The sequence below is a fragment of the Corythoichthys intestinalis genome, chromosome 15, assembly GCF_030265065.1.
Source record: "Corythoichthys intestinalis isolate RoL2023-P3 chromosome 15, ASM3026506v1, whole genome shotgun sequence".
In the NCBI taxonomy this organism is placed as follows: Eukaryota; Metazoa; Chordata; class Actinopteri; order Syngnathiformes; family Syngnathidae; genus Corythoichthys; species Corythoichthys intestinalis.
The window spans coordinates 21591280-21612839 of NC_080409.1; the positions used below are offsets into that span (position 1 = coordinate 21591280).

At 37.6% G+C, this 21560-nt stretch overlaps 1 protein-coding gene across 2 annotated transcripts in view; it reads left to right on the forward strand.

The window, feature by feature from the left end:
* Window positions 1–21560, forward strand: part of LOC130931092 (peroxidasin) — a 93401-nt gene that overhangs the window by 7291 nt on the left and 64550 nt on the right. For both annotated transcript variants that reach the window (XM_057859585.1, XM_057859584.1), the window contains exons 2-3: window positions 15613–15684; window positions 16062–16133. In XM_057859585.1, coding sequence (XP_057715568.1) covers window positions 15613–15684; window positions 16062–16133 — 144 coding nt within the window. The remainder of the gene's footprint in view (window positions 1–15612; window positions 15685–16061; window positions 16134–21560) is intronic.

A 21560-nucleotide genomic window follows, 5' to 3' on the forward strand; every position in this document is an offset into this window, starting at 1 on the left:
TTATCAGTGTTGTCACAGATTACTTGAAAAAGTAATTTAATTACTGATTACTGATTATGCCGTATTATCAAGGTAACTAAGTTACTTTAAAAGTAATTTATCAGTTACTTTTTACCATTTTGTACTCCCTTTGCTGTCTCAGCATAAGAATGACAACAACAAAAATGTCATCGCATGTAATTGAATTTTTCACATAAGGCCTAATCTTTGAGTTAGCGGCCCAGGTAGCAGACAGACATTGAAAAGATGTTGAATCAACATTCCGCTGTCAATCTTACTTTGATGAATCAACGTTGACACCCAACGTTGATTTGTCATCACTTTCGCACTCTCGATTAATGTTCCAAAGTTGAAATCCTTACAAAAACTAAACATCATTTAGATTATTAATAATATTGGAACAACGCTGAATCAATGTTATGCTTTCCTTCATTATCAACCACTATGCTATTAATGCTTTAAAATATGCCCATATTTAGAGGTCCTGCTTTATTGACAGACAGAAAAAACAGGCTGAATAATAAAGTATACATGAACAATAAAAAAACATATATATCAAATAAATAATTTAATAATAAATAAATAAATTGTAAAAATTTGGCTAGATTTCAAATTATTTTTAATTGACTCACAACAATAAAAAACTGCATTAACGCTCAGTAAACTTTTTTCAAATTTAGCCTCCTCCTCAGTCTGAAGAGCTTCGCTACGAACTTTGCCACCAATGAGGTCTGAGGCATAGCGTAGTCACTTCTTCACTACAGCAGCAAATGCATATTGTGACATGTTCGTCCCTGTCTGCCTCTTCAGTGAATCTGAAAAATACAAACAAAACGGCATTCACAGTTAATTCATCTCAAGGAATTCAAGCAGGTATCATGGGATACTTTAACATACTTCAGTATTTTGTGGTGAAACTAGCTAGTGAGCTAGCTACAATGGAAAAATGACCACACTTTTTTGGTGTTCAGTAAATTAATTTAGACAAGGCTCAATTGTGTAATATGTAGTGTTTCATAACTCCCGCTCATCCAAAATTTGATGACTTTTCAATCATATTACCCAGTCAATCAAAAATCAACTATTTGTAAACATTATTTCATCAACTTTTAAACAATATATTGTTAAACCAACCATCGCTTGACACAACATTGTTTCAACGTCAGTGTCAGGTGTCATCTGTATTTGCAGTGTTGATTCAACATTGTTATTGTCGAAAAATTTCAATGTCAACCATACTGATGATTTTGATGGAAAATCTATTTTGGGAAATTCAAAATAAAAAATAGTAATAATAAATAAATAAATTAACCTTCTCAGACCTGGCGTCCACATATGGACTTCACATTTTGGGTCATGTACTGTAGGCCACAATAATAACTCATTTACTGCCATTGACAGCTATCGACATCCAAGAGGGATAACAGGAAAGACAAAGATATGAGTCAGCAGGATAAGTGCAATATTTTAAGATTTCTCATGCAAGTGTGACCTACATGAACAAAATGTGATGTTCACTTATGTGGACACCAGGACTCAATTATTATTATTGTATATTATTTTATAAAGGTTATTGTGTTTATTTAAGTATGTATATGTTTAAAGAATAAATAACTTGTTACAAGACTATTAATGGAAACTAAAAATTATTCCATCCATCCATTTTCAATACCACTTATCCCACTCAGGATTGTGGAGTGCTGGAGCCTATCCCAGCTGACCTTGGCTGAAAGGTGGACTACATCCTAAACTCAAACTGACTGTCTGTCAGTTGTAGGGCACGCACAACCATTCGCACCCACAATCACACACACTGAGTTGGAAAAAAAAAAAAAAAAAAAAAGAATAAAAACAGAAATACACTCAACATTCTAATTTTTTTTTTTTTTCATTTTGTTGTTTTTTGATAGTATTTACTTTGCCTGCCAATGACAGTGGTAGATGTCCCATTTAAACTGACTGGCTGTGAATGCTCATCTTTTAGCGTAACTGAATCACTGCCAGCCTCCCCCAATCAAAAAGGATTGGACGTCAATGGATGCCAATGAGTTAAATTAGTGCCCTATAAAGGGTTAAAGAGCATACGACACCAGAAAAAAAGACTTAAATGGCATTATTATGTGAATTAGAATCATATTTTGAGACGATTCGACCATATACAACAATTTAGCAAAGCACAGATGACGAGAAATTAGTCTTTTAATCTGCCGGTTAGCCACGCCTACAATTATAGGGCTTTAGCGTCCCCAACAGGTGGATGACGTCAGCGGTAGACTAGGCTCATTGGTTTTACTATTCAGCCCATTGATGGGGAATTGTTCAGAACGAGGAAAACGAGACGAAGAGAGCTGCAAAATGTCATTGTTTCAGTCTCTCTACTCCCAATATTTTTACAGGATATTCTTTTTATCCAAGTATTTTCCCCAATAGCTATATAAATGGCTTGAGAAGGACCAGTCAGCCCGTCGAGGGGGAACTATTCACAATGAGGAAAACGCGACGAAGAGAGCGGCAAAATGTCATTGTTTCTGTCTCTTTACTTCAATATTTTTACAGGATATTCTTTTTACCCAAGTACTTTCCCCAATTGCTAAATAAATGGCATGGTCATGACAAATAACTTGTGCTAAATGGAATATAAAATAATAAAAATCCATTTATTCAAGACGACATGGCAAAATTACTCCATAATGGTCAAAACAGTCGACTTTACCTTTACTGTCACACCTGCCGAACGATATTTTATGACACCTAAATCGGACATATGTCATTTCCCTTCCCCGGCTTCGGAGAATGTAAACAGACCAGAAGGAGTGACAGCTAGCCGACATGCTAACCCGAACCGAGGGATGTTTCAAAGTCTTCAAAGTGGAAAATCACACATAACTAGCCTGGATTATTTGACATGACGACCCGGTTGTCGAGTTTCTTTGCGGATCGGCAAACCGCCCGGCGGAGAGCAATTTACAGTTCGTTCCCTGGAGGAGGGTGGCTGGAATTGTTGTGTAGCTAACGTGCTAATAGCTAACTGCTAATGAGCGTGAGGATAGCTTTTTACATGCCTATCAATGATCAAACGTAAGTAGTCCTTTATTTAAAGGAATTTTATAGTGTTTACTTTGTAATCACTGTATTCGTATTTGACATAATACAAAACAAGATGTTTACTCACTTCCTTGTAAGTCCAATGGTCCCACAGTAAATATCCACGGTGAATGGGAACCTTTTGAAACTCCAAAAAGGCGCATACGCCTAACCCGCATACAGAATGATTTTTCTGCAGCCGTTTGGCTGGCTTGATGCAAAAAATAAAAGTATTAATCCGCAAAATCAGCTGAATCCTTCGTCCTCATACACAACAGTACACTGTAGCGTGAAGAGGACGTCTTCTACCGTACACGTCACAGCGCCCTCCTCCTCAATGCGAGACCGAAGCCGGAAGTCACTCATTTTCCTGGCGCGGGATTCAAAAAACTAAATAAATATAGCGATCGCTTCCACACACATCCAAGCGGTCCATATCATTCAGGAGCATAAAATACCGCGTGTATTATGAAATAAACATGCTTTTTCGTGTCACAAGCACTTTAAGGCACTTTGCACAGTGTTTTGACAATTGATATATAATAATGAGAACATACAGTTATCCTTTTTGTTTGAAATGTTGATTTTTGTTTGATCATATATTGTACTGTTTGTGAAAACCAAATGACACGTGACATTTACATATTGGGAACATGATTATTCTTGCCTGGTCATAACTCTTACTGTTTATGAAAACTGTTGGTACCTTGGGGTTGAGTGGGTGGATTGTTAACATTTTCCTGGTTGTAAATTTCCTGTACACTCTAATGAACAATTCGCACAGGATTACTGTAATTATACCTGTGGACCTCTGGTAATGTCATATGTCAATTACTTCTGAATCGCTGTGTTACTTTCCGATGCATTTGCACAAGTTCAGCAAGTTCTGTAAATTAGTATATTTCACTGACTGGACACTGGACTGGACTGACTGCAGTGGTCATTAAAAAAAAAAAAAAAGGCTTGGATTAGATTTGAAAATTTCTGATTCCAATTTACTATATTACCTGTTTATTGGGTCATGAAAGAATCTCTTCCATAAGATAATGTAAAAAAAAAAGATCTGATTTGGACATGATTTGGTTCTGAACATAGCCTAAGCCTGTGTTGTGAAGGTAGATGTATAAATGGCTTTTACTGAGAAAAAGGGCTTATACGAAGCCCATACAATATTACTGTGAAAATATCAAAGTTTTTGTCGGTGGAAAAGCAAAAAAATATATATATTGAAGTTGAATGTCCTTTGCTAGAAAGAAATTGACTCCTACTGAACCTTTTAATGACTGAGTGTACTTTGGGCCAGCTGAATAGCTCCCCTTTTCACACTGGAGGCAATACAGCCACCAATCAAGCCAACTCCTGAAATACATTGCAGCCTTGGTGTGGAATTGCCACAGTGATCTAGTTGTCACTGCAATGACCTATTAATAGTTATGTTCTGCCAGGAAACATAAGGACAAAGAGACATCTTAGTCAGCTTCATCGACACCAGCCACCGTGTAAGAAAATGGCCTTGTCCTCTAACATCTGGGGTCAGCCCATGACAGCCTTGCAGTGAACTCTTGCTGCGGTTCAGACACACCCCACACCACACCCCCTCCCATCCTTTACCACTGCAATAAGGCCATTGTTTAGGTGTTCAAACAGGACGTCTAAATATGTTACAGGGTTGATATAACACAAGTGTACGCTGTTTTTTCCTGAATGCTTTCATGCTCGTGAGCTTTGAAGTCATAGCCACTCGTCACCACTCCTTCTGTCTGTCATCAGGTCAGGACATGAATACCTAGCTGTCCTTTTTTCCACACACAGGTAGACTTATGCAGAGGAAATCTCTCAAAAAGTCGGTTTGTTGCCTCTGAAAAAACGAGGGTGGGTTCAGTGCAATATTTGGAGGTGGTCGAGCAATCCCGTTGAAATATTCCAAGGTTAAATATTGTAGACAATTAGCTTTGAATTTGAGATTTATTATCTTTCATTTTCAATTGAAAAAAATATTTTTTTAAACTTGGAAACTAAAAAGATGTCTTTACTGCCAGCTACATTGAGATACTGTACTAGTACGTATATACAAATACATTCTCAGTCATATTTGATATAGACACACAGTTCATTTTTGGATTTGTTTTTTGCTAGTTATCTGAAAACAATGTATATCCCAGTGTGAAATACTGTATGTCCCAATGCATTTGTCAATGATATTGATTAAGCCGCATGCTGAACAACAGGTCAAGTTGATTGATATAATCCTAAATCATCAGAGAGTTTCCAAACGGCTTCACAGAAACAATTGACAATAAAATATATTACAATATATTATTTATATTACGTTAAAAGGCCTTTCGTTTTAGACTGTTAATGGGCAATAAAGAGAAAAAATACTTTCAGTCATGTTACTGACCCTAAAGAGGTGTGTGAGCTTATTTTCAGTGTGACTTCATCCAGTTGCTTTAAAAATTGATTAAAATAATTGCAACTTTCTGTCATCCTTACAAAAAAAACAGCAAAAGCAAACTTTTTTTTTTTTTTGCAATTGGTAATTAAACCATTATTTAAGTCAATTTTTCCCAGAAATTCAGCAAAATAAGCAGTTTTTGCAGATGTTTATTGGCCATCAACACGCCATAGAATTAAAGTTCAGATATACAAAATAAGGAAACACTTCTATATTAAACATTGTAAAACGTTAGCATTTCTACATTGAAGCTAATAGAAAAAAGACAACGTACTAACCACTTTAGCCTGCTATAAAACATTGGCAGTCTTCTCCACAACACAGAATTGTGGTTAAAAGGTGACACTTCAAATATGAAAACTCGCTGGATTAAAGAATTTGCAAGCAAAGCGAACAAAAGAAAAAAAATCTATTATTGACACTACATGCTTGGCGAAAGCAACGTGCACTTAGTTTTTTTTTTTTTTTTTTTTTTAATTGAGTGCAAAACTTACGGTTAGTGGCTTAGCTAACATACTTCCGGTGAACATTTCAAAATAAAAGCATGCCATGTTCAGATTTCTGTAGGCAATTGCATATACTTCAGATTGTACACTAAGAATAAATGTAAAATGACACCCATTATAAAAAATCTAATTGGTAATGATAATATGAATAATAAATAAGTAATAAATGATAATTTAATTTGTTTCATGCACACTTTGCAGGACAAGATGGCAGTCATTTTGGATCAAATTAACACTTTTAATGGGCTCGAAATTGGCAAACAAAGAAAATGAGGTTGGGTTTCTCACGTATTTCATATTCTGCACTCAACTAGCTTTAAAATAACTCATTAAGCAATGTGTGTGTGTGGGTTTTTTTTTTTTATATATTTGTAAATTTTGATGTACCAATTTGTTTTTTTTTTTTTGTTTTTTTTTTTTAAACAACAATTTATTGCATTTAAATAGGTGATTTACTAGGATTTATTTCACTATATGGGGGTTTAAAAAAAAAAAAAGGCAATATCGCATGTCGGCAAGAATTTATGAGACATATATCACCTACTAAAATTTGTTATCACGACAGGCCTATACGATAGTAAAAGTTATTAAATTAAATATACGGTTTAAAAATAAATATTTCAAATAACAAAATTATGATTATACTTGACATCACCTCCATGAGGCAAGCAAAAAACTAAGACGAAAAAAGAAACCTTGAGTGGCTGGATGTGCTGCGTGTGTTTTGACTCCTGTAAAATGAGATCTGACTTGCTGTCATCTATACCATTCAAAGCCAGGTACAGTGTTGGGTGAGTGATAAGCTAGAGGGGGTCTGAAATTCCCTCGCTAAGGCTTGACTGGTTTACCTGTATGTCAGTCAAGAGGTAAAATCCAATAGCAAGGAAGCGTGGAGGAGCTACTGGCCTTTTATTTCTTTCAATGTAGACTTGACAGACTGACCAACGCTACTTTTGAGATATACCTCATAATGGACGAATTGGGCACCTCTGGAACAGATGGGCACCTCTGGAACAGATTAATAAAAAAAAAAAAAGATTTTTTTTTGTTGCTGTTAATAACAATTTTCCATCCAAATAAGTGAGATCACATAATTTACCACAGCACATCTGCTGGGCTCTTATGGCACATTAATGTGTCTGACAATATCTTGTTCCTTGTATTAATATCATCTGGTTTAAAGAAGAAGAAAAAAAAGAAAAATCTTGGCGCTATTGCACTTGGGCTTTTTGCCAAACGCTATTCTACAAGACAGTCATATCATGAAGCGCTGATGTTTTTCCCCGGACGTTTTTCTGGCAGCCATGTGTTTGTCAGCTGTTTTCTCCTGGGTATCTTGGAATGATAGTAAATTATATTGTCGCACAATAATGACACATTTGTATTGATTCTCCAAATATGGATCCCTAAAATATCAAGAAAATGTATTGTGTCGTTAAAAAAAGTCCACTTATAAAGACTTAAGATCTCTAAAAATGATACCCCTGTTATTTTTAAGTGGAGATTCTGTTAGACAGGGCCACAATACACAAAATTGATCCCTCGCTACTTCGCGCTTCGAACTTTAGGCCCTCAGTCTATCATGGATTGTTTTTTCCAGTTAATAAATAAATTGCAGTATTTTATAGAGCTGTCCCGATCCGATCACATAGTCTCACTCTCCCTCCTGCTGCCTTTCTTGGTCAGGTAGTGCACTGGCGTTGCTTGATAAAAGTTAACGATGAATGACAGGCACTTAGGTTTGATCTTGCCAGAGACGCTTTGAAGTCCAAACTTTAAGGCGCTGCATGTGTCAATCATCGTTTAGCTTGTTAAACACTTAATGTGGCAACTCATTGTTTGTAAGTGAGCAGCAGGGCCGGCCCAGGCCCTTTTGGGGGCCCTAAGCAAAATAATGCAAAGGGGCCCATATTTTTGCCCCACCATTTCGTCACAGTGTACTGTGAAACCCATACATGTAATCCAACCCATACGTCCATATTTTGATTTTGTTGCACTGCATACTTCAAACTTCTCACCCCAAATGATTGTCAGTACTTACAGTAGATAGCGCCAAACCTTTTTCTAAAAGAGGAAAGAAGTTAAGGAAGAATTTTTATTTTTTTTAAGCTTGTAATCAAGTATCAAAACTCACAAAAGTCAAATAAAGCGAACTGTAGTAAACAAAATAGAATATAAATTAAACAATCGCCAGATTGGGGGCTCCCTAGTGGTCAGGGGCCCTATGCAGCTGCATAGTCTGCGTATAGGCTGGGCCGGCCCTGGTGAGCAGTGTGAGCGGATTTGAGTGGACTCACTTAATGAAGCATTTAATAAAGACAAGCATTTTTGGACGTTAAAAACAATTTGGTAGGACAGTAACATGTTTAAAACTAAGCATAAAATATTTATATATGAGTGGACTCACTTAATGAAGCATTTAATAAAGACAAGCATTTTTGTACGTTAAAAACAATTTGGTAGGACAGTAACATGTTTAAAACTAAGCATAAAATATTTATATATATATATATATATATATATATATATATATATATATATATATATATATATATACGTATAAACTTTTTTTGTATGTATCTCTTTCCGATGCTAAATCTGAATAAATCTAGGGGCGCGCTACTTCACTGGTTTTCACTTATTGCGGTGGGTTTTGGTCCTCATTACCTGCGAAAACCAAGGGATCAGTGCATTACAATTTTCGGGTGAGTACCTACCTTAAAATTTATCTCGGCAAGGCAACTCACTCGCGAGTAAAGCCCGAATAGTCATTGAATATGATGGCATTTAACACAACGTATCGCACAGTATCTTATTTTTTCCTTTATTATTTATTTTTTTTTTTTTTTAATATGACGTGTAATACATGTTTTTGGATAGGTATTTTGAGATTTAAGGGGTATTTAGGGGCACTTAAAGGGTTAATTCCGACTTATGCGGAAATTCGGGTTAGGTCGCCAGCGTAGGAACAGAACTCGTTCGTAACCCGTGGACTACCTGTATTATGTTAAGATATACAGTAACTAGATATTGTAACCAAATCCTAATCTTAGCTGAACCCATAAGAGTTTCACAAAAAAGACTTGATTAAAATGTATTCATTTTTATAGCCTTGCGATATTGAAGTACTTGGATCTAAGTTTTGCTGCTTTGCCAATGGGGACACTTTTTTTAGATACTGTATGCTCAATGCTTAGCAGTGAATTCTACAGAAAATGTAATTCATCTGAAACATTTCAAGAGGTGTGGGCTTTCTTAAATTGTCACTTGAGTCGTGTCTCAGTGTCCCTCTCTGACTCTTCTGACTGAGTGACAGTGAGTCATGGAGGGAAAGTGAAGTTCCATTGTTTAGGATTTGCTGCAGTCAGGCTTTGTGAGGCACTCGGTCTCTGTAGCATTATGGAATGCAAAGCCAGAAATTCCCAAAGCTTTGCTAATTTGCACACTGAGATTGGCCCTAAGATAGTTGTTCAAAGAAATGCACTGCCCCTTCCAGCAGTCATCCAAGTAAGGCTATGCTGCTCCAAACGTCTTTTTAATTTGATTCTGAAAATAATAGCGCCAAGATTTTGGTTGTTTTTAAAGTTAAAAGTTGCCCGTGCCATAAACAATGTGAACATTTCATTACAATGTGCCAATTCATTTCGGAAAGCAAACTTTTAACAGAGAGTTAAAGCACGTGGACAATAACAAGCTAATACATATTCTTAGTTGAATGATTAAACCCAAGGGGTTTTTATTGTGGTGTTGCAGGAGTTGTGAATGTTACTGCCTTATAATGATTATTTATAAAAATGTGTTCAACATGAAAGATTTGTGAAATTTTGAGAGATGGATTTATTTTACAAGATCTCCAACCTAACATATAATCAAAATGGCACATAGTGTGGGACTATATTGCAGGTTTATCATAAATCCCAACATGTGACTTTCTAGAAGTCCAATCTAGTCTCATTGCCAAAGTATATACAGACGAACAACTTCATCATCTGCAGTAATGAACAAAGCCTTGTATCCTATCATTTATTTACAATATATAACAACTCAACACTTAGGGGCCATTTACATGACGATATGACACATTTCATGTTTACATTTACATGGTTCCGTCTCCATTCGAACGATGTTGCAATTCCGTCTGAAAACGATGTAGTATTCATGCCAGGCCCAAGCGGGCAGTGCAGTGTTACAAGGCAATAGCAAATGAAGCACTTCCTTGACAACAACCTCCTCAGCCCAGAAGACAACATACCCGCCCACTCCAAGCAATGACGTCCACGCGTTTTCTTTATTTTGCTTTAAAAGGCACAAAAACGCGTACATAAAATATATTTGAATTAAAAATATTATAAAAACAGTAAATTTAAGCCCACGTTCCACCATGTTTGCTGTTTTGAATGTTTACCAGCAGCGACTGCGCGTGCCCAAAGTGATGTGTGCGAGTGCTGACATAATCGGCGCAAGAGCATTCCATTCATATGGTTGTGGAGCAATTCTTGCTATCGAATTGTTCCACTTTCGAGGCTGGAATCAAAAGTCTGTGTCTTTGCCTTCTGTTTTCGCCCTCACCGTGTAAAGGCGAGGCCATTCCGCAACATAGTCGTTGCATCTTGGTGTCGCAGTGTCACCATGTAAATGGCTCCTAAATAACCTGAGGAACCCAAAGGGTTTCACAAACACACAGTGGGCATTAAAATATGACCGCATTTCATTTGGAAGGGTTCAAATGTGAGAAACTGATTGTTTTGTTTCATGAACAATACAATTAGTTTGTTGTCAAATTTCAGTGAGTTGTCTATTTCTTTAACTCATTTTGTTTAGGTGTGTTTATGGTCCAACCCAGTGTCTTCTGTTCTATAATCATCTTGTTTAACCATTAATGACTCACACTTTCTTGGACCCACACAGTCTGTGGTAGTTCTTGGGCATGTGTCACAGAGCTAAAGCAGTTTCTTGACAACAAACAAATGAGAAGTTCACACATGGCTTTGAGGATAGACAACATCCAGGTTCTCTCTGTGTCAAATGGCTAAATAAACCTCTTTTTTAATGCTGCTGGTTATCTGCACACTGGAAAGGTGAGCACAATATAATGTACAATCCATATGTGAAATGTAATCGCGCAGCTGAAACAAACCCACAAGTACTGGAACATTCAGGCTGATTCCCTTATTTGAACCTTGAACGCCAAATCCTTAGGTGTATTTAAGTGTTGCAATTTGAAACAGATAGACTTCCAATAGCTTAAAAGGGTGCCATGCAAAATTGACTTTTTAAACTTTTAATCTTGTTATGTGGTTTTGATGTATGATATGACGATATATATCGTCAAAACGAAAATGTCATCATGACGATCTTACATCGCCAATATCGTGACATGTTGGGCAGAAAGTAAATGTATAAGCCTTCAGCCCTTATGCAATCTCTGGTCACAGTGGAGGACATGTGCTATGCTTGAAGTGACTTCTCGATGTCTCCAAACTAGCATGCCTGTAGTGAGATATTAATTCGACTCAGTTGTCAGTTAGAGTTGAGTAAGATTAACAAGACAGTCTTTACGGATATGTACAGCACTGCCCGCCATTATATTGTTGCCAACTTGGCTGCTAAAAATAGCTTTGGTTTGACACCAGACAGCTTAACACCCATGGACACAGAGAGCTAACTCACGGTTACATGATGAACAATGACTGGCAAATTAAGAGTGCTGTACTTCAAACTCGTTCTGTTTGTGAAAGTCAATTGTCAAATGCTGGTGTTGTGCAGTAATGAGCAGACGTGACTTCTGTGGCGTTTATTAACTTTTTCAATTCTCCGACAACACTCGCGTGCGCACATTAGAAATCATCAAATAGCAAACCTAGATGTGCTACGTTAGATCCACCCAAGTCCCATGCCATTGGCTTCGTGAGCCAAGAGTGATCATGGGACGCGTAGTCCATATATTACATTGATGAATTAAAAACCACCATGACTGAATGGAAGTTAAGCTGGCCAAATCAATCCATACCAGTGACTATAGATAATGCGGCAAATATTGTTAATTCAGTATGTAACACGGATGGACTTGGACCACAAATAGGATGTTTTGCTCATGTGGTAAACATAGCTGCAAAGAGAGCTGTAGTAATCAACAGTGTGCCATGCCTAACTTTACAAACAGTAAAGACTGTTCTCAGCACTTTTATCGAAAATTTATTCAGATCAGTAAGAAGTAAGCACACAAATATTATGCACTAAAATGCATGTTTATAAGATGGTTGTTACTTTTTCTTCTTAGCAAAATATAAAAGCGTAAAAAAAAAAGAAGAAGAAAAAAAAAAACTTTTTTGTTTCGGAGCATTAAATGTCCTGAATCGAATCGAAAATCGTGTCTATCGTATCGAAAATTGTACCGAACTGTAACTTAACTGTATCATTGCATCCATAACGCACATACACCGTGTTTTTAATGTATAATCCAGGGGTGTCCAAACTTTTTGCAAAGGGGGCCAGATTTGGTGTGGTAAAAATGTGGGGGGGGGGCCGACCTTGGCTTACATCCTTTATGAAGAACAATATATTTAAGCAATTTTAACAAGCCATTCTGTGTGTCACATTTGCTTTATTATTTTTTTAAATTAATAGTTTCAACAATCTCGCAACTAGCCTTTGTGGCTTTCTGTTTCGACTCTCGGGCTCTTGCAAAATACTGCTGCTGTGAAATAAACTAGCTTCAAGTTGCTTTGATAACTCGCTGCGTTTCTTCCCTGTAATCTTGTCGTACATGGCAGCTTGTCCTGTTTGGTAATAACGCCACACATTGAAGTCTTTAAAAACAGCGACTGTCTCTTTGCAAATGAGGCAGACACAGTTGTTGCGTATTTTAGTGAAGAAATAGTCCAATTTCCACCTATCCTTGAGGGGTCGGCCGTCGCTGTCAACTGTTTTTTTTTTTGTTGATTGTCGCCATTTTAGAAAATTGGAAGTAAAGGTTCACACGGGGTAATGTTGCTTAGCGTGCTGGTGCCTTTTAATGGGTAAATGAGGAGCAGCATTTAGTGTGTAAGCTACTTCATATTCTGGTAGCAGTACTGCTGACCAATTTATTAAGTCTGTGTGCGGGCCAGACGTTATTGATTTAATGACGAAGGCTGGAGGCCGGATGAAATTTGACCACTGACCGCATTTGGCCCCCGGGCCGGACTTTGGACATGTCTGGTACAATCGAAAGGACATCACTTCTAGTTTGGCTCTATTGATTTAAACGGATGGTTTTAGCAGTTGTCTGTCTCAAACAAATCAGGTTTTGTGGGTCATGGTTGCTGGCCAGAAGTTGGCAGACACTCAAGCTTTTCTTAAGTCAGGAACACATTATGACTGGAGTGTTCCAACATGATAGGGTGAAACATTTCACTCCCTGCAAGCATGTTTGCTCTCAAAGGATATATTGGCTCCGTATCATCAGACACAATACTTCCAGTTCATTCCTGCCATATTAGTTGCTCCTTCAGACAGCTGATGCCCTGAAATGCTGTTATAGACAACATCAAGCTGACCTTTCCTCAGCAGACATGACAGCTTCTGGCCCTCAAGACGTGTGTTAAATTAACGCTGCTTGAACCTACATTTAGTTCCCTGCGTGCCTTTATCCCTCAAAGCTAGAGGCTGGTAGGTGAGACAGCTGTCTCAGCATGCCCGGGAAATACACTGCATCTTGGACCAGCTGCCTTGTTTTCCAGAGGGCGGTGCGCCTCTTAACCCTGCAGTGATCCCTGCTTTTTCCACAGAGGACCGTCACCATCAGTTTTGTTTGTAATTTTATGCAAATTTTATAATTGTTAAATTTCATCATTTCTTTTTATTTTTTATTTTTTATTTTTATTTTTTTTAATTAAAACCCAGTCTTAATTTATTTGAAATTTCAGCCAAAAGGGTCAGTTTAACTCACACACGTTCTGTTGTATACATTAAAAAAAAAAAAAAAAAATTAAGTAATTAAAGTAATTTTTCGCTGCCTTTTTTGTACCAAAAGTCATTCATAAGGAGCACTACAAGAAACTAAACTGAAATTACAATTTTGTGTACTATTACACCCGTAGATTTATATAGGAATTGCAAACTTTTGAAATCCATTATTTCAAGAAACAGTTATCCATATATCACTGCAGCCAGTGATGGCTGCAAACAAAGTTTAACACCCACCCTGAACCACTACACTTGTTCTAGTCTAAATGCATGAAAAAGGCGATGCACTCTAATCGTATCCATATGTTTAGGGGCTGGGCCTCTACAGAGTGACCTATAAACATTTCAGTTTAATTTTGTTGCTGGACCGATATTATTACTGGATTTATTTAGAGAAATAAACCTATCAACTTTTAATGTAGGTGTTCCTTTTGTATTTCAATTGACATGGCACATACAATGCTAGTATGCGTGTTAAATACAGCAAATGGATAGAAATTTGCATAGCTGGAATTTAACTCGTTGACTGAAAGTGTATTTTATTAAATTATAATTGAGTGTATAAATGTTAATAAAGAAGAAAAAAAATAGAACTAAAGAAATATTTTGGATTAAAGGTGAATCTTCAACAAACAAGAAGGCCAGTTTTCCTTAAACCAGCCTTTGTGGATTACCATGACCTTGATGACTGAAATTCTATAGACACATAATCGCAATGACGAACATTGGAAATTTTTAAAATAATACTTCTCTGACAGTGTCAATCAAAACTGAACATTATAATTCTTATCAATTAGAATTATGGATACAGCTCATAGCATTTTTTTCTGTGCAGCTGTGCCAAAGTAGATGAGTTGATCTTACAAAGCTCTTATGGTTGCTGATGAGGAAAAATGAAGTGTTTTCTAGTTTCCAAAAAAAACAAAAAAAAAAACAAGATGCAATCATCTAACTTTGGAGTGCTCATTGTTTTTTGCTCTAAGATTGTTGCAGGGTTGTGTTGCATAACCACATATGTTGCTCACACAACATAAATAACAATGTACACACACAGACACACATATGTGTATATATATATATATATATATATATTTTTTTTTTAATTGCCACGAGCTACCCACACTAGCATTGCCATCAACATAATGAGAACCCCCGGTCTAACTGAAAATGTTGGTCGCACCACTGGACCTAGTGGAAAAGTAAGTGTAGAGCTGTGTGAAGTTCAGGTGAATTACGTTCTCTATCTTTTAACTTGTTATACTGTATGAGCCCTTATGTGGTTTTAGGAGGCAGAGCTGTACAGAGGGGGCAAATGTTATATAAATATACCCTCATGATGGCTTGACAAAGGCATTCTTATGAAATGAGTAATGTGCTTGGTTATACTTGTTGATCATAACGTGACCGCCCAGTCATTTTTGAGCATCATCTGCAGATGTCTGCTGCTCGCCTTTGTGTTCAATAACAAGGATGCTTTCTTCTTTCTTAGTGAATGTTTGTACTATAACACGGATGGTTTCTTAATGAGTAATCTATGTGTATAAGGGTTTCATTGATTACATATAATTTCACAAGTATACCTTTTTTTTTTTTTTTTTTTTTCTTTTTTTTTCTTTCCAGGGACTTGAGATTCAATAAAATCAAGGATTTTCAACCAGGATCTTTCAGCCGATTAAAGAACCTCAACACACTGTAAGTTTGTCTTCATTTCGCATGCTCTTTTTGTGCAGTCATTTATTATGTTTGCCAGAAAAACCTACTAGCCCTGAAAAACTGTAATTCTCTACTGTAATGAAGCCTAAAGAAACACTACCATTTGAAATGGACGTTCATTCTAGATAAGTCTGAATTCCCAAGAATGTTTGTATTGCACAAAAACATAAACTCTTACTTGATTCAGCTGCTACTTTCGCACATGTAGGTCAACTTTGTAATGGTACAGGATTTTGTTTTTCCATTTCCACACAGAGGGCTATTAATAATAAGCCTGCTAAGTTACATGAGGGCTCACCATTTTTGAAACTGAAAGCCATATTTATATTTATACACATTTTGAAATATTTTTGCAGCCTCCTCAACAACAATCATATACGAAGAATCCCCAGAGGAGCATTTGAAGACCTTGAAAACCTCAAATATCTGTAAGTGGTCCTGATGTCTATTAGAGCTGGGAATCTTTGGGCACCTAACGATTCGATTACGATTACGATTCAGAGGCTCCGATTCGATTATAAAACGATTATTGATGCACCCCACTCCTTTTTTTTTTTATTTATTTATTTTTTTTTAAAATTTGTTTTGTACATTAGTTCCAAAATTGTTCAAAAATCCTCTCAGGCTAAACCAAACTACTATTTCAATATCAAGTTAACATATAGCAGTAACCAAATATACAAAAATAACAGTAAATAAAAAAAACTCCAGTCCCCATTCTATATCAGCAGCTTTAAACTACTTTCAATTATTTTAATGTTGTGAATCAACCGTTAAAGTTGTTAAAATTGCTCCTGTTATTCCATAATTTCTCTTTTGTCTACTTTCAACATGTAAAAGTTTTAAAACTATTTTAAAGATAGATTCAAGTCAATATTTTACCGATTTAGGAGTATTTTAAATAAAAAGTTAATTAGGTTCGCTTGGAAGGTTCGCAACAACAGCCTTGCAGGGAAGTGTACTGCTTTAAGATGGCGGCCGTTACTAACGCCCGCATCTAGTTTTTTGTAGATGTGCTGGTAACGATACCGAAGCTATAATGCATCTAGTCCTATATAAATGATATCTACCGTAACAATGTGGCTTGTAGCAGCTTTTCGGCAGCAGTCAGGTATGTTGTTGTTTTATCTCGGGGCATGAGTTGAGCTAGAGCCGTGAGTTGAGCATTGGCGTTACCCGAGGGGCCGGATAATGAGAAGCATGATGTGTAGCTACTCTCGCTCCGTCCCTAATTGCGTACCGAAGACCGCGCGGCGCGCTGAGTGTGTCGTACTTCTGCTTTACTTGGCATATTTCAATAATCGGAATTTGGATGTTTGTGAATCGTTCTCGAATCTTCCACGGCCGAATCGCGAATAATCTAAGAATCGGAAATGTTGCACACCTCTAATGTCTATGCTATTCTTGCTTTCCATGTCATGTATTGTGTGTTGAGATGGTGTGAAAGATTCTCAAACTTTCAATTAAAGTCAATATAAATTCCTACACACTAGGGCTGTACGATATTGGAAAAAACATACATTGCGACTTTTTGAGGGTTTGTGATGTATATTGCAATTTTTAAAACTAGAAGAATTTTCACCAGATGACTTGAATAGCATTGTTTGAGAAGACTTTGGTTGACACACCATGACCACATTGTATTCTCATAATACAGTTTACTCCAGGCTAAGGGGCTTCATCTGTGAAAATATGAAGCTTTATGTATGTAAAAGGAATCCAGAAGGCCAAGTATCTGCACACTTGCTGCATCTATGAAGCAAAACAGAAGTTTACGTGAAAAAATAAAATGTCAAAAAATTAAAAAAAAAAAAACATTTGCAAATCCTGTGATAGGACTATTGTGCATGCACATATTGCGCTGCCGAAGTCCAAACGATCTATTGTGCAGGCCTACTGCACACTATTAAATAAGAGAAAAAATTAAAAGCAGAACTTTCCCTTTGTCAATCACTGCACATGCTGTAACATAGCGAGCACTGTTCTTGCGTACAAAAGACCAAAATATAATGTTTAACTAGTGTGGAGATGTGGGGTTCACCAGCTCAAGATTTAACTCCATTGCAATTCATAATTACTCATGTGTTCATTCGTAACTTGTTACTCTTGCATTATCTACAACCCCAATTCTAATTAAGTTGGGACATTGTGTTTTACATTAATTAAAATAAAAAAGACATTGATTTGTAACTCATGTTCTACCTATGTATAATTGAATACTCTACAAAGACAAGATAGTTAATTTTCAAACTGATAAACCTATTTTTTTGGCAAATAATCATATACTTTATAAATAACTTTATACATTTTATGGCTGCAACATATTCCAAATCAGTTTGGACAGGGTGTTGTGTACCACTGTGTTACAGCACCTTTTCTTTGAACAACAAACACAATAAACATTTGGGAACTGAGGATACTAATTGTTAAAGCAATCTTGCATATTGTACAGTTTCACCTGGTCAAGGTCCGAGGTCTATGATGTTGTATTTTACACTTCATAGTGTGGCACACATTTTCAGTAGGAGACTGCAGGCCAGCCAGTCAAGTACCACCAGAATTGTTTTACGATGAAACCACACCGTTGTAAAATACGCAAAATGTGGTTGGGCATTGTCTTTCTTGAAATGAGCCTGGGCGTCCATAAAAAAGACTTGCTTGGTTGGATGGCAGCATTGAAGCATGAAACTTATTAAATTAAATATTTGGTGCAAATCATTATATTTGGGTTGCATGTAATGAGTCACTGCACATTTACTGGTTGTTTCAACATTATTGATACATAATACTTTTTAGATAGTATTTCTAACCACTCATATTTTCACTGGCAGAATTGTGCTGCATATTTGCTACCATTAGCATTTTATTAGACAAAATGTCAGAAATGTTACAAAAGCCAACAGTGGTATGTCAGATTTCAATTTGGTAGCAATTTCTTTTCATAGATCAGTGATTTTAGCTTTGGATTCATTCATTCCTTCCTTTAATCATTTATTCTCTGTAGCACTTATCTTCACGAGAGTTGCAGGGGTGCTGGAGCCTAACCCAATTAACTAAGGGTAGGAGGTGGTGTACACCTGAAATTGGTTGCCAGCCAATTACCTGGCACACAGTCAAGCAACCCGTCATACCTGTGAACAATTTGGAGTGCCCAGTCAATCTACCATGCATGTTTTTGCCATGTGGGAGGGCTTCACTTAGTCTTTGTTGACACTCCAGAAAGCTCGAACATGTGCTCTGTGACTGACATCTAGGTGGTCACTTTCTTCAGAATCCCAAACATAACGTGTCTTTTAATTTAGCCAGGTTAGGTTTTTGGGCCGCAACTAATGATTATTTTTATAGTCAATTAATCAGGAGATCAATTACTAGTTGGCTGGGATAGGCTCCAGCACCTCCGCGACCCTCGTGAGGAAAAGCGGCATGGAAAATGAATGAATGAATGAATGTCACTTTTTTTAATGATTTAACTTAGAGTTGTTTTAGGCATGTTGTAAGTAACAATGAAGACAAAATGGATGACTATTTCCTTCAAAAATAATATTTTATTACAGCTTCCTGACTTAACTGTTGTCTACAACGGTCCTGTTTTAAGTACTGTACATAAAACTTATAAATAAAGGTTTTAATAAAGGTTCTGAGTATAAAACAAAAATAATTTCTCAATACACAAATCAAATGTCCTGTTGATTCAACAACAACAACAAAAAGGGCTGCTGATCAACATTTTTTTAATGGGCAAAGCACTGATATAAAATGTGTCAATGACTCATTTATTTTCTTTAAACAAACTAAACAAAGACATCGAATGAGGAGGAAGCAGACTGTAATGAATCTGTTTTCATTATCAAACAGTTGTAGGTAAATACAATCCAAATTAAATTTCAAAGCACACTCTCTTGTATGACAATTTACAGTTTGAATGGGAGTTTGTGTTGAAAGGAGACTAAGCTGGGATATAAATGGGTTTCTGTGTGTGGTTTCTTTATAAAAAGATGACAAAAGTTTACAATCTAACAATAACTCGAGTGCTAATATGGTTCTCCAAAACACAATACAAACATACACTTAAGACACTAATTAGCATAACTGCTAACTAGCTTAGTGCTCCGTACTAATTAGTAACATCAAATCAACAAAGAATACAAACAAAACTATTTCCTTCATTTACTCACCTCTGATGGAGGCAAACTGGAGCTAACAACATACTCAAGACAATCCAACTCTCGCGTAAACATGGATACAGCAACTAAACCTGAGTGTAGCAGTGAACTCTTTCTCTCTCTTGCTGTAATCACTGGCGCACGTGCGCAGCGTCACATTACCCACAAATAAGGACCCAAGCAGCCGGCAAAAATCGATTATTAAATTCGTTGGCAACTACCTACATAACATTATAGAATTAACTAACGTAAAAATAAATTAATTAGGCCTGCGCGTCAACATTGGTGGATCTCTTCCAAATTTTCAGGTTTCATTTAAAACAATGGCGCGGAGGACTATCATTAATGAGGTGAAATTGTAGATACATTAATAGTCCTCAGCCATAGACCAAAGCATGAACTTTAAGTAGGGGTGGACATTAGGGTGTCCCAGGCCCCCTATATAAAATCACATATTAACAGATTCAGACTCGCACACCCCTTCATTGTATTCCACTTGCTAAAAGAACCGAGCACACGAAATTTCACTCCCATAGCTGGTTGCTAAGGCTTCCCTCATTGACATTCCTACTGGACTGGCAGTGGTTAACGTGTCGGTCTCGTACTCTTCTGACTAATGATTGCCTCTCTCCCAGACCGATTGTCTACTTTGCACAATTCACATTTGACAAGGTGTTACATGCACTGGTGCAATACAACTGAAGTGCATTACAACTGGATAGTAGCAATACAACTGAAGACAGGGAAGTGACAGCTGCGCTACTGGAAGCTGGCCTTGTCAGCCGTGGGGAATTGGCGGCGGTGATGTTCGACGACCTGAAAGATGAGCTGCCGCTCGTCTTCGTCTTTCGTCAGGCACTGGTTGAAGTCAGTCGCCAGCTTCACCGCTCGCTCTGCAACATCATTCACCGACTTCAGCTCGGACACGACAACTGGAACTACCCGCAGATCCACGACTGTAGCTGGGAGAGGCAATTTCAGGCAGTGGAACAGGTTCTGCGACCTCCGGGTGATGAAGTCGCCCAGGTCAGCCCTCTTGAGTGTAAGGGTCCTCCTTGCTTCCAGCCGCTGCAGTTCCTTCCCTTTCTCCTGAGCCTCGTAGAGGTTGTGCAGCATCTTGGCCTTCTCCTCTTCCTTGGTCTTCGTTGAAAACATCGCCAGGGGGGCCAAGTCCTCTCTCAAGTACCAGAGATGCCCACGGAACTTCTTGGGAGCAGCCGAGCCGACTTCACTGTCAACAGCTGTGTATCTGTCCAGCTCCTCGCACATCTCCAGGTCGTTGACAGGTGCATCGACGGTCACTGGAGCTTCGAACCACCGCTTGAGGTAGACCGTCACTGCGAACATGTTGATCTTGCGCAGAGCTCTTGCTTCATGTGGAGTGAGTTGGAACTGCTTCCGGAACATGTAGATTTTCAGCGAGTAGATGCCTTTGGCCATCCATCGAGCCCGGTGGTACGCCCCAGGCCGGTTGAAGCGGACAACGTCTGTCCAGGGGCCCGTGAGGAAGAAGTGGGCGAGGAGGAGGAACTCGCAGTAGTCGTCCCTGTGGTGGATGGTCTCCAGCTGGCTGTCGATAAACCTGACGACTTCGTCCTTCTTGAGACGCACCCACTCGGAGAGGTTGTCGTTCGGATCGGAGATGCCTTCGAGTGGTCACATTCTATCAGAAAAAGACTTGCTTAAACCACC